We start from the raw sequence: 14,110 nt of genomic DNA on the forward strand, positions 1-14,110 counted from the left end.
AATTATAATAATATTAATAATTAATAATAATGATACATTGATAGTCTGAACGAAAAAATAACACAAGGATAGTACGAACGAGCAAAAAGACAAAAAAAACAAAAAATAACACCAAACATTTTTTTTTTGGGGGGGGGGGGGGGGGGATAAAGAATTCCCCGTTAAAAACCAAACTTTTTTTAGAACGACAAACACAACACACTCCCTACATTACTCCTAAACTATTCTTTTCGTCCGTAGCAAGACTTGAACCCTCAACCTTTGGCTGATGGGCACCCTTTCCACAAACACATGATACCGCTAGGCTACAAACCCTTTGGTTTTAAAAAACGAACTAAACATTTTTGTGACATTGATTAGATTACATTTGCATTCAATTTGTCAAATATATTCTTTCCTACAAAAATTGTAAATAAAACCAAAATTTTACAAGACCCTGAGAATTGTATTTTTCAACCACACAACACCCCCAAGAATTGTATTTTTCAACCACAAAAAAAAAAAAAAGGTATGCAACAAAATCTTCTTTTCCTAGTAAGAATACAAATATACGATTATGGATTTACATTAATAAAAAAATATTACTTGTTTTTGCTTCGAATTTTCAAATAACCAAATTTCCCTGCACCCGGTGATGAACCCTCAAAGACAAATGGCTTGTAGCCTGTTGCATTTTGGTATCTCTTTTGAATCTGCACACATGTTGAAAACACTACCAATTATGACAATGTACTTTTAACCTTTTTTTTTTCTTATTTACTTTAAAAATCTACCCAACAATTTTTTATTAAATTATTTATACCATTATGACTGGAAATTATAGGTTTAGCCAGTTTTTTTTTAATACTTCCATGGAAATCCAAAATGGTCACTAAACCTTTATTTGTACACCTGATACTTATTATTCATTATTAATAACAAAAAATATTTATTTCATTTTGATGAAACAATATTTTCGAATTGATTTGGAATTTTTGGAAACTTTCCTGTTGAAAGGAAAGGTTGAATCTCAGATTTTGTATAAAAAACAAAAATATTGTAAAAAATGTTTTGAGTAAATTATAAATACCTGAGTGATACGCTGTCTAGTTTGAGGAGAATTCTTTCCAAGAACACAAATGGTCCCACCAGATCCACCTCCAGTGATCTTTGCCCCATATAATAAGCTTCCATCTGTTTGTGTTGATTTATTATTATTATTATTGTGTTGCATTTCTTGAACCAATTGGATTAGTCTATCTGTTCCATATGACCCTAATCCACAACCACTGTAGCTATAGTGACACTGCATAATACACAAATAAGGAACCATGTACAAATTTAAATTTGTAGATGAGAAAGAGCATCTAGAAGTTTCTAGAAGTTAAAACATAATACCTGATACAGGAGTTCTCCAAGAGCAGTGAGTTGGTCTTCTGAAGGTGATGATGTTAGTAGTGCTTTGAAGGCCTGTGGATATGCAAGATTATATGTATAAAAAGAAAAACAGGAATTTAAATTAAATTAATACAAGATTTATAACCTTGACACGGAAATTTTCATAAATGGGATGTGTGGTAGCTGCTTTGATGGGGTAAATACATTTGGTATTGATAACTGTTGCTGAATCATTGTGATCCTTATATTCTTTCAAAAAGGCTTCACCAGATATAGACTCGGGTAGATTCTTAACATATGTATGTTCATATCTGGATAATAATATTAATATGCAAGTGATTTAGTAATGGAAATGGGTGTTTTTTATTTAATACAAAAGAAAGGGTTAATACGTACCTGTGTGGGGTGAGATTGCATAAATGATTTAAAGAAGCTTCGGTTTTAAGTAGGCGAATGTCATGCTCATGATTATTATTATGCCCATTACTATTTGAAGATGCTTGAGAAATCATAGAAGATGCAATAGATGTGATAACTTTTCGACCCATGAAGGCTCCTATCCTTACAGATCCATAATCAGCACCCCCAATACTGCAGAAATAAATAGCAATTGATTTTTATAATTTAGCATCCTACTTCCATTTCTTCATGTTACAATGTTATACTTTGAAAATATAATGTCCTAATAAGAGAGGAAGATTGATGATATAAATTATAATTGGGTAAGATTTTTGAAAAGACACTCCATGTTTGATAGACTTCATCATTCCTAGAAGGAATTCAACTCTATTCTCCGTGTTTTTGTTGAAAGACCAAAATACCCTCGTTATATATTAACTAGAGGAATTGGATGGATATACCTGTGGCGTATACCAGAGTCAATTCCCCAAAACCGTATGTGACTAGGAATATCCACTAGCCCTAATACCTCAGCAGGCTACACAAAATTTGATATAATATTATCTTCTCAAGATAAAAATTTATATAATGTATAAATCCATTTATTAAGAAATGTATCATATATATATATATACCTGACAAATCATTGCAAGAAGCTTGTTTTCTTCACCACATGCACAAGTCATTTGGTCCATCACTCCACATGGTGTTCCAACCACATAATTTTCCACCTGTTTGTATAATAAGTAATGTAATCTGTTTACTATTTTGCTGATGGTTTGTGTTTTTTTTTGTGTGTGTGTGTGTTGGGGGGGGGGGGGGGGGGTGGGGGGTTCTCAAGTATTTGTACCTTTTGGCAGAGTAAAGCAAGCTCTCTTGGACTGATATTTAATCCTGGGAAATAAAGACGAGGTACATCTCAAATTCCCAATCATTTTATATTTTTGAAATTGTGTTTGAATTTAGGGTTTGTTGAAGATGAAGGAGATGGAAATGGAGAAGACAGGGGCAAAATGGCCATTTAGCATGGACTTCACATATGCATTACCAAACATGCAACTAAGCTAAAGTAGGCAATCTCTGCAACAAATCAAACAACTTGTCTAAATCCATATCTTTTGAGATAGTACAGGGACTAGAGTTGTAATATAATCTAAATAAATGCAACCTTTTTTATGTTTAAAGTTGACGTAATGGGAGTGAATGGGTAAAATATTGAGAAATTTGTATTTTTGAATGTAAGGGTAAAATGGACATTTAAGTTGGTAATGAGTATAGATGAAAAAAGTAAGATGCTAAAGGTGGAAGAGAAGTATTTGAATTACCATGTGCATAAGCAATAGCTGACATAGTAGCTACCTCCACAGATGCAGAAGAAGAAACACCTTTTCCTTCTGGAACAGCAGAGGAAACCTGTTTATTTATGCAACATAACTTTTTAAATAAAAAACCGATATCTAACATGCTTTCTTTAAAATATATATAGAATTGGATTCACTAATATACCAGCATGCTGATGCTGCTTTCAAACCTGACATTCAATTCTTTCATTAAAACAATAATGGCACCAGCAACATATGCAGCCCATCTAAAAAACCATATTAGTATAGAATATCACTTAGGCTCCATCTGCATGACATAACATAACATAACATAACATAACATAACATAACATAACATAACATAACATAACATAGCATAGCATAGCATAGCATATACTTTTGAAGAGAGAAACAAAAAAATAAAGAAGGAAGACCTTTGAGATGTATCTTGGGAAAAGTAATGTTTTGCCTTTTCGTATGAAATCGGTTTCCCTCCATCCATAAAGTCTGATATGTCCATGTCAAATGTTGGACCACGATTGCTCAACTCTGATCCATATGACACCTGACAAAAACGTCTATTTTTTAAGAGATTCTTTTAAAGGCTAAATGCAAGAAATATAGAATCTTTCTTTCATTATATGCAAGAAATCGGCAAATAGCAACAGACATTCATTGATTTGTTTATTATTGCATGGCATCCTACTTTTATTCGAGCATTGCACTTTGACTAAGATTATAGCAACACAACTCAGATTTCATTGGTATAATAGAGTAACTTGTAATAGAAAATTGAAAATTTTAAAATAAAGTGTAGCGTTAGTAAAAGATTATTTAAACTTACAATTTGGAGAACAGGTGTTTGTTTTTGTCCTTTGGCTTGCTGTCGAGCCTGTGCATGCTTCCAGAGCCTCTGTTTGGCTGGTTGAATCTTTTGCACAGCAACATGGCAAGCTTCTCTAATTGGCATCTACAATAATAAGCCAATTGATTCTCCAAAGAAATGAAAAATAGAATTTGTATTTTCAAAACATCCTTATACCATATTCTCTTTTAGCATACTAGTCTATGTGTATAATATATAATATATGCCATGTTGGAAACATTATAGCTTATGTATAGCTGTCTGTTTCTCCCTCTGTATTTTTCAAGTATCACAAAAAAAAATATGGAGATTCTCCAAAACTTTCTCTATTTTAGTTTCATTTCAAAAAAAAAAAAAAAAAGATTACCTGCAAAACAAGGCTTCCAGAGTAGTCTGCAATTCCTCCAACTACATCCAATCTTCCTGGTGCCCTTGCCACATATATCTCTTCCTGTATAAGTAAACAATACAACAAGAAGATTTGAACTTTCTTAAAAAGGAAATAAGAACAACTTTCATCTAATCTACATGCATGATTGAAAGATTCATGTATGCCGGTCATTTTGCATTAGAAAACATTAAGGAAATCTTGTCATAGTGTGACATGGATCTTTCGTATGTGTAAAAGACATAAATGCCCTCTTCATGATTATCGAAAACACCCCCAGAAAGCAGTTTTTTTTTTTTTGAGTGAAAAGATAAAAAATAATATTTTAATTTGGAAACAGACCTCCCAGTTAAAGAGAGCAGCTGCAGCCTTGCGTTCTCTTATGTATGGCTTTTCAGAATTATGAGAGACACGTAATTCTGCCAAACTTTTCAAAAAGTTAATGGTGTCTGGAAGACCCTTTAAATCTCCATGAAGAATCTCAAACTCATCACAAACTCTACACAAACATATTCAAAACTCATTATCATGTTGAATTAATATAGTTATACACTTGTAATGAGAAAAATGAGCTTACGAATTCTGAAAAAAGCTAGAATTATTATTAGCAGCATCAGATGATTGTGGTGATCCTGTACGAAAACCAAGTTCATTTTGAGCATTAGTATACCATTCTGGGATACTGATATCTCTTCCTGAAGCTCTTTGTAATTGAAATCCAAGCACTATGGCATCACACAATCTCCTTGCCCCACTATCCTAAAACAAAAATATTAAATTTTAAACTTGTAGAAAAATAACAAGATTTAGTAGTAATTTCTTTCAAAAACATTAGGTTTGAAGTAAGTTGTAAATTTTCAACCTGATCTGATTTGTAATTCTTTCCATGAGCTGCATCCTGCAAAATCTTGGCTGCAACCTGAATTTATATTAAATCAATAGCAATGTACTCTGTATTTTACCCAATTTACCCTTGTTAAGTCTATCTAAAAAATATGATAATTTGCATAGAAGATGAATATAATATATACCTCACCACCATTGACGCCACCCTCATAGCTAGGTTTCAAAGTAGTTGCTATTTCAAGATATGGCCTCCAATGACCTACAAGTAAGTCCCTTCTTATCATCTCAACACCACCTTCATGATACTGTAATATCATCAAGAACTTCTTAGTTTCTTCATGTTGTAATAACTTTTAAAAAGTTGATAGTTGTGTTTTGTGTTATACCTCAAGCATATTTCTCAAAAATGGTTCTTCATTGAAATAATCTCTACGTACAAACACAAAAGGTAATTTGTATGCCAAAGCTTCACTACAAGTTCCATATCCAATTTTACCTGAAACACTTTATGTCAAATGAATGCAAAAGGAAAGAAAACTTTTTTTTATATATATATTTTTATCACTAACCAAGCATGCAGTCAGATGCTGCCATGACATCAGGGGTATAAACGTCCTTTGCCAGCTTCTTGAAATTGTGAGGAAGCTCCTGCTGATTGTCATGTGCTCCACAAACCTGAGCCATACAGCTTTTTGCACAAATTATTATTTTTACATTGGATACAAAAGGGTAGATATGGAAAAAGCGAGAAAGAATACCAGGCAAATCCAACCAGGAGGCAAGTACTCCTCCTTTAAGTTCCAATCTAATGACTGCAAATTTTCATGCATTGAAGGTTAAAAATTAAGTTATTTTATAGCATTTTGTCAGTTTAAAGTATTTCATATTTATTATTTTAAAATTTTGCAACAGACCCACTACGAAATAGGTGGTTATGTTGTTAAAAGGTTATGTAAATTGGTCAATTTGGTCATTTTTTGATAATACCTAAATTATATTTTACTAATTACTTGTGTTCACTGAGTATCTTCTAAGAGAGGAAGCAAAATTATTACTCCATTGTTAATGATGAATGAAAGAAATTAGTGAATTATGAAAAGTTAAACTATCACAAGAAAAGATCCTCAACTTACTTGTCCACCAAAGTTGAGTACCATGGCCTTCTCATTGTCTTTGATACCTAATTCGTCTCTTACCTGTGTTAGAATACATCACAAGAAAGAAAAAAAAAAAGAAAAAAAAAGAAATAAAGAGGAAGCTGTGTTGATGTAAAATGATTTAAAAAAATAAAAAATGATATTGGCTACAAACCTCCTTGCGTGATTTCCGTGGCTTCCTCACAACCAAAGGTACATCAACCACATCTCTAAAAGCAGGCACTTCAGATGAAATTTATTTTTATTTAAATCATTAAAATCTTATATATTGAAATATATAAGAGAATATGTGCAATCATCATACTTGGACAAAATCCTGGAAGACGTATCAAGAATTGACAATGTGAATAGTCCTCAGCTATCTGTATCAAATTTTGTCAATGGGTAAAAGTAAAACAGTTAAATTGCATTGATATGTAGCTAGCCACTTACTAATAAAGAAAGTGTTTCTTTTTCAATGACATTAAAATAAGGGCATCCACAATCCATTCAACTCTACAAAGTTTATTTCTACAATCCATCCAACTTTTCAAAACTTTAATAAATTGACAAATCAGCATGCTATTTATAAATCATTTAATTAGAAATAGGGATTCAACTCCCCATTGATTCAACCTCCCATCATCAACTTATAATGCATCTAATTCCCATTCAATGCCACATCAACCCTCTCTCTCATTGTGGATGCTCTAAAAATCAATGATTTAGTATTTTTTTTTTTCTGAATCCTAATCTCTTTCTACAACTAATTTGAAACTCCTTTTGTTAGTACTTCAAGATCCATTAGCATCTGTTATTTTGGAATGAATATTATAGATTCGTAAAAAGATATAGTTTAGGTTTAGGGTTTAGGGTTTAGGGTTTAGAGATGGAAAGAGGAAGTGTATATTAATTATGATGAAGTTTGGTATAAGAAACATAGAATAGTATATACCTGCCAAACTATTGATCTATGATGATATCCAGCAACCACAACATATTCTGCATAAATGAAGTCCCAACTGCAACAATCAAATTTAAAGATCAATTGAAATTGGCAGATAGCTAAAGCAATTGTTCATCTTCCATAAGGAGCTTGCTTTTCACTCTCAAAGTTGTATATAATGAGCACCTCATTCTAAAAAGTAAAAGGTAACATGCCTCATATGGTTTAATGGATTAAAAGGTTATTATATATGGAATTTTTTAGAGTTTCAAGAAACCATTCAGCTACCTGAAATTTGTTACACAAACTGCACGAATACCAGCATCAGCTGCTGCACGACAAGCAACTGGAACAACATCTGATACCTGTTTTATAACAAAACCACATGGAAGAAAAGTTTGGTGAAGATAGAAATGCTAAAGAAGCTTCAATTCAATCATCTATATTTACATAAATACAACTTAAGAAAAGTGGTATTGTTGTTGTAAGCAAATTAGAAGTGCCAAAAAGCAAAAAAGTATAAGTAGGTGATTACCACTAAGTCTGCCTTGATGGATTTTAGCCACTTCACTTCTGTTGCCAAGATAGAATCACGAGGAACAACTGCTGTCTCAGAATACTAGATTAACCAAAAAAAAAACATGAAAATAATGATATTAACTTAAGACAGAATTATCTATATAAACATGCAATAGAATAAAATAAACAACCATAAGTACTAGACTTACTTTCTCCAAGGAAGCAAGTCTGTCTACTGTTAAAGCATCAGCTTGAACTACTCCACAGTCTATCACTAGCTATCACACAAAAAAACATATGACCAAAAGAATTTATAGATAAAAAAGCAGGATTTTTTTCCCTAGATCAAGTAATGTACATGAAACAAGAGCTTTTAAAACTACCTTTCGAAGGAAAAGTCGTGGAGATTGTATTTGAGAAGTGAAGACAAAATCAGGAGCACCAGTAACCACATGAACATCATGACCAGAGAGAATCAGATGATGAACAACCTGCACAGAACCCCAAATATTAAATAATACATAAAAGAGACTAATTAACAATCATTTTGTGGCACTGAGCTATATGTACATAAACAGTAACATGCATACAGTTTATCAAATACAGATAACATAAAAGCTAATTAACATGTACAGAAGAATCAATGCAAAAGAACTATAAGCTTTGCCAATGTCTTGAGTCATTTTTGTTTCCATGATTATATGGAAAGATCCAATCCAAAACCCACAACTGCTCTCTACAATAACTACAATCTAATCAAATCATCACAACCCAATAACACCTCTGTGAAGTGTTTTATAGGAAATCACAGCGTTCAAAATTGAAGCTAATACAGTTATCAATTACAATAAGCCTAGAAACTCCAATTCCGTGGATTTGAATTGGAATTGACACAACATATATACTGCTGGATTTGAATTCTAATTTGGACCCTACATTGGAGAGATATACATATAAAATTCCAAGTAATAACCACTGATACAGCGATTTCTTTCCCACCATTGATCCTAAATGCTATTTTACTCTTATTATGCAGAGGAGATAGTAATTTTCGCGACATTCTACTTCTTATGCTAGCAAATGACCAGTATCGTTCCCACGTCATGAAACATCAGCAAAAATTAGTATTCATCGGTAATTGAGTATTTAAAATTCTATACGGTTATCGTGATTATTTGTCGTCTTCGTCATTATCGTCAATCATTATCACTCAGAAGAGAAGCTTATAATAAATGAAAAAGATCAAATAACCCGATTACAACATTACAAGAAAAACACGAACCAAATCGAAGCAGTTAACTGATACATTTACCTCAACGCAACGAGTTGCATGCCCGAATCCATGGCCAGTAACATAATAAGCGAACACCAGACGGTTTCCGGTCTCCGATTCCTTAGCCATATTCTATCGCCGTCGGAATTGCTGATGCTGATCAAATGGAACAGATTTTTAACAGAAACAGAGTGGAATTAATGCAGCTAATCGGATCGATTTTCCACAAGAAATTAACCAACTGAAATGGGGAGATCGAAGATAGTATCGGAGGAGATAATAGTATAATACATATTTGACATGAGATGCACATTGTACAGTCGCCACCTTATGATTTCTTTCGGTTATTCTGTTGAGTGGCAGAAATAATATTTGTCTGTATGCCCTGTAACTATCAGACATTATCACATTTGGTCCTTTCTTATTACTTAATAGCTCATTAGCCCCTAAGGATTAACAAAATATAGCATTTTTTTGGATAACGTTTCAATCCAAATATATATTTGCTTTTTACTAGTAATAAAGATTTTGGTACATACAATCATTCTAGTTTATAGACAGGATGAAAAGAATTAAAACCCATAATCACAATTTTATGATCTTTTGTAATATATCATCATATATGTAGCAAAAGTTATACATTCTTTTTAAGTTTAGAAAGAGATAGAGAATTCTGGAAGTTCGTAACACTACCAAAATTCATAATTTGTAACATAAGTGATGAATATAATCAACAAAATATAAATATCCGAAACTCATTATGTTTGTAAATCTTCTAGAACTTTTGGTAAACATCGATTGTTAAATATATAACTGTATTGAGCTTTTGACATTTTTATGAAATTATCCTAAAATTGACTACGCAAAAGACATAAATATGCTTTCTTATCATCGTCACATATGTTATTATAACAACCACAACCTAAAATTTATTAGGATCATTGTGTATAACAATTAGAAATTAAAAAAAAAAAAAAAAAAGTGCTAAGGATCCATAATTATTCAATTCTACATAGACAATAGATGCTAAAATCATTGTGTGTTTTAAATTTGTTTGAGAAAGAGTTCCATCAATCAATGTACAAGGGTCTGAATTTATTCAGTGATCCATGCAGGAATGAACTCAAAAAAGCTTAAATTTGGATGAAGGTAACAAACATAAAACCATGAAACCATCAACAAAATTCAGCACACAGGATCACATCGCACATATTAAATGTCTTCTCAGGTTGCAAGCCTTTTTCTTCAATGTCTTCCAACCAGTGAGCTTCCTTTTGCCACGTGGAAATCTAGCAAATTTCAACAGAAAACTTTACATAAAACCAAGAAATGATTAGATATTAGATAAAGAAAATTCTATATATACATCACATCACTTAATAAATGTAAGATAATAAAAATCAAATTGACTACGTTCCAAACAGAATTACATTACAATAAAACATTAATAGAGTAAATTACAGTTTTTGTCCCCATGCTATAGTGGTTTTTATGGATTTGGTCCCTGACATTTTTTTTTCTTTTATGCTCTTTGGGGTTCAATTGTGTGTTGGATATGTTCCTTCCCATTAACACTGTCAAAAATAAGGACCTTAAATATGTGAAAATTACTAGTTTGCCCCTCTAAATATTTTTATTATGTACTTATAAATTTTAATTATTATGATTATGATTAGAGTAATATAATGTGGACCCTTTCTAATGCACTAAGTGTAATAAAAATATCAAAAGGAGGGGCAAACTAGTATTTTCACATATTTAAAGTCCTTATTTTTGACAGTGTTAATGGGAAGGAACATATCCAACACACAATTGAACCACAAGGAACATAAAAGAAAAAGAAAATGTCAGGGACCAAATCCATATAAATCACTACATCACAGGGACAAAAACTGTAATTTACGTTAAAACATATTTTAAGTTATTTACGGAAACTTAAAAGTTTGTTTGATTAAAGTTTGTAATAATAAAAAAATAATGGTGTTGTAGGATAAATAAAAGTAAATTTATTCCATCCCCAAAAAAAAAACAGCCCTCTCCTGTGATAGGTGATACAAAAATTGCAATTTATTGTACGTGCAAAAAGACACGAATGCCCTCCTCACCTTCATCATAGAAATAGCCCTAGAAAACTTTTCCAGTCAAGTCCCAGTACAAACACATGAATTAAAAAACCTATTGATTTTCCTATATAATGGGGGTATTTTGGTCTTTTAACAAAAAAAATGAAGAATGACACTGTATCATGAATAGAAGTGAGATGTGTTGTTGTACCTAATTATAATTGAAGCGGGAAGGACGTCTGCGAGAACTGTCACATATGATATTAATACAAAACAGGTAATTACATTAGCAAAAATCTACTTTCAACAAACATCAAAAACTTACTCATCTATGAAATACAACATTTCATTGTAAAATACCTAAACTTTAACAAAAATACTAAATGCAAAAAAATAGCAATGTACTTTCAATGAAGAAACAAAAGTACATTGCTATTTTTTGCATGTTATGTTTAATCTTTAATGTTAGTAATGTTAGAAAAAGATTAAAGATAAAAAAAAAAAAAAAAAAAAAAAATCACCTTCGATGCCCTGTTCTACCCCTGGATAAGCTACTACTACTCACAAATTCATCATCCCCTTCATCAACTCTATACTCTTGAATCTCCATAGACACCACTGAGCCTTCATCTGAATTTGAAGTATCATAACTCATTCCACGATTCTCTCTACTCACTCTCCCCCTTCTTCTATTTCTAGAACTCCTAAAATTATCAAAAACTTGATACAAAATACAAGAAGTCCACCAATTCCCATCATCACCTGGAAAATCTTCATACTCATCACCAGATTCATTATCCCCATACTCTATAACATAATCCCCTAACACCACCCCATGTGGGACCTCTGAATGTATAGTACTCAACACATCGATTATCTCAGAAGACTGCTGAAAATTTTCCCAATCTTGTTGTCTTGCGGGGTCCACTTTTGAAGGACACGCGTGTGGATGCTCTATTTGCGCGTGTTCACGAAGCTCGGTGTAAGTTCCTGAGAATGTGCATTTTTCATCTTCACAACATCGTTTTTTTTCGTCCAATTTTACCCTTGCCTCTTTGATCACCACCCAACCCGTGACATCGCCTCTGCATAGTGGGCATGATGGTTTGTTGGTCAATGTCCCGGTTGACTCGGTCAATTCCCCGGTTGACTCGGTCAATGTCCCGGTTGCGATACGGAAGCGGTGTAAGCAATTGGAGTGGAGATGATCGGTGTCACAAACGAAAGGGCGACAGCCTTTATTGTAGGAGGTGCATTGGAGAAGAACAGAGTTGTGGGGGTAGGATAGGCATATGGGACATGTGATGTCTTCCCATTTAGTATCAAGATGAAAACCCTCCATGAAAGTTTGAATTTTTTAAGGTTTATAGTGGAGTTTGAGTTTGATAAGAAAATGTGAGTGTCAACATGAAAACTTCATTATCTGATAGAATTGGAATTAGGGTTTAGGGTTTAGGGTTTGGGGTTTGGGAGGTCAGTAAAAGGTAATTGATCTTCAACAATATGAGCAAGTGTACCTGGTAAAAGGACAATGAAAAATAGATCACTAATTGTAGTAGTCAAAAACCAATAAAAAGATATAGTCAAGAGATTTTCCATAGGAAATCTTAAGTGTATCTTTTAAAAACATGAATTACTTCAACTCTCCAGATAAGTAGTTATGAATTTAAATACTATGATGATGTTTATGTGTTATGTTGTTTTGTGTATATTGGTTTGATAATTGATAGTTTGATACACATCTATCTGTATGCCCATATTTCCACATTTTAATTACCTGGATGTAGTTCATTTTTGAGAGCCTGGATTGTTCCACCTCATTTCCAGATTCTTTATGGTTTCTAATTTTAGTCCATCTCACTAATTTGAGATAAAAGGATTTGCTGTAAATGTATTATACATGCTTCTCAAAGTACCATGGTTTCCAATTTTAGTCTATCCAACTATGTTGGAATTCTCATGGTTTCCAATTTTAGTCATTCCTTTACTATTCATTTCTCCCACAAAATCATTTATAGAGAAAGGTATGGTAACTTATCACATAATCCCTATAAAATCAGCATGTTCCTAGTCATTCTCTTGTCCATTTGTTACATTCTCCATAAGAACATTGATTCATGAAACCTAATAGTATTTGGTATCTCACGAGTTACAGCCCTAAACTTATACAGCAGTTAGGTTGTATATAAACATGATCATTTTAGGCATATATGCACTCAGAATCAATAGAAAATCAACAAAATTACCCGAAAATAGTCAAACAGAAACTGTTACAAACCAACGAGGAAAAAAAGTGAATTTATCGACTAATAAATGTAATATTAATGCTAAACTCTCCAATAAATCAGCAAACATTATGAAATTGATCAAATCAGATTTACCAACCCTAACACGAACAAAGACCTATCACTAACGAACAATACTGGAATCAAAATATTGCAAACAAGCAAAATTGAGCGAATAAAGAACCGATAAGAGATGAAAAAGAGATTTTACGAGTTGAAACTAACCTGGATGATGACCGATGATGAAGCAGTTGAGTGTTAGATTCGAAGGGTTTACTGAAATCGATCGGGGGAGGAGACTTGGGAAGGGAGATGGCGAGGGCTGAGAAGATGACACGCTAACTGTGTTACTTTTCTTCTTTGAGTATTTATATAATAATAAAAGTCGCTCTCTTTTACTAATATTTATTTTCGTAACGTAGTTAGAAAATGCGCACTTCGGCGCACGTAAGCAATGGCTCTTAATGCCAATACTTGTAATTATTAATAATAAATATTTGGAGGTAAACAACATATTTTTATTATATGTCTTACTCGGTGTATATTTAATTATTTAAAATTTATTACAAGAGAATGTCTAAAAGAAAATGTTTTTAAAGTTTATCGATTAGAATACCTCTGATAGAAAATGTTTTTAAAGTTTATCGATTAAAATACCTCTAATGGTTAATTTATATATAACTCGGAATAA

At 32.4% G+C, this 14,110-nt stretch overlaps 2 protein-coding genes across 5 annotated transcripts; both read right to left on the bottom strand.

Moving 5' to 3' along the window:
* Nucleotides 1-195: 195 nt before the first annotated feature.
* Nucleotides 196-9,505, bottom strand: LOC145051274 (L-arabinokinase-like). The gene is made up of 29 exons (XM_078999343.1): nucleotides 9,111-9,505; nucleotides 8,182-8,289; nucleotides 8,008-8,076; nucleotides 7,815-7,898; nucleotides 7,568-7,644; nucleotides 7,289-7,355; nucleotides 6,659-6,716; nucleotides 6,509-6,576; nucleotides 6,331-6,393; nucleotides 5,956-6,009; nucleotides 5,767-5,872; nucleotides 5,584-5,693; nucleotides 5,383-5,502; nucleotides 5,214-5,270; nucleotides 4,929-5,110; nucleotides 4,694-4,850; nucleotides 4,331-4,414; nucleotides 3,943-4,068; nucleotides 3,533-3,663; nucleotides 3,283-3,364; nucleotides 3,102-3,189; nucleotides 2,627-2,670; nucleotides 2,412-2,507; nucleotides 2,238-2,314; nucleotides 1,774-1,968; nucleotides 1,523-1,688; nucleotides 1,378-1,449; nucleotides 1,070-1,285; nucleotides 196-692 (listed from the first exon to the last, which is right to left on the bottom strand). The coding sequence occupies exons 1-29, from the start codon at nucleotides 9,198-9,200 to the stop codon at nucleotides 582-584; spliced, it is 2,958 nt and encodes a 985-aa protein (XP_078855469.1). The 5' UTR covers nucleotides 9,201-9,505; the 3' UTR covers nucleotides 196-581.
* A 555-nt stretch (nucleotides 9,506-10,060) lies between these two features.
* On the bottom strand, nucleotides 10,061-13,802 carry LOC145053042 (E3 ubiquitin-protein ligase, putative (DUF1644)). 4 transcript variants are annotated; one of them, XM_079000998.1, is made up of 4 exons: nucleotides 13,645-13,802; nucleotides 11,656-12,651; nucleotides 11,346-11,382; nucleotides 10,061-10,360 (listed from the first exon to the last, which is right to left on the bottom strand). In XM_079000998.1, exons 2-3 carry the CDS (start codon nucleotides 12,474-12,476, stop codon nucleotides 11,346-11,348), a joined length of 858 nt encoding a protein of 285 aa, XP_078857124.1. In that variant the 5' UTR covers nucleotides 12,477-12,651; nucleotides 13,645-13,802; the 3' UTR covers nucleotides 10,061-10,360. The 4 variants fall into 4 exon arrangements, with proteins under 4 accessions (XP_078857124.1, XP_078857123.1, XP_078857122.1 ...); XM_079000997.1 differs by having other exon boundaries at nucleotides 10,061-10,381; XM_079000996.1 differs by lacking the exon at nucleotides 11,346-11,382.
* Nucleotides 13,803-14,110: the final 308 nt, after the last annotated feature.

Source organism: Lactuca serriola, chromosome 5 (genome assembly GCF_051521515.1).
Source record: "Lactuca serriola cultivar US96UC23 chromosome 5, Lser_US96UC23_V15, whole genome shotgun sequence".
NCBI lineage: Eukaryota > Viridiplantae > Streptophyta > Magnoliopsida > Asterales > Asteraceae > Lactuca > Lactuca serriola.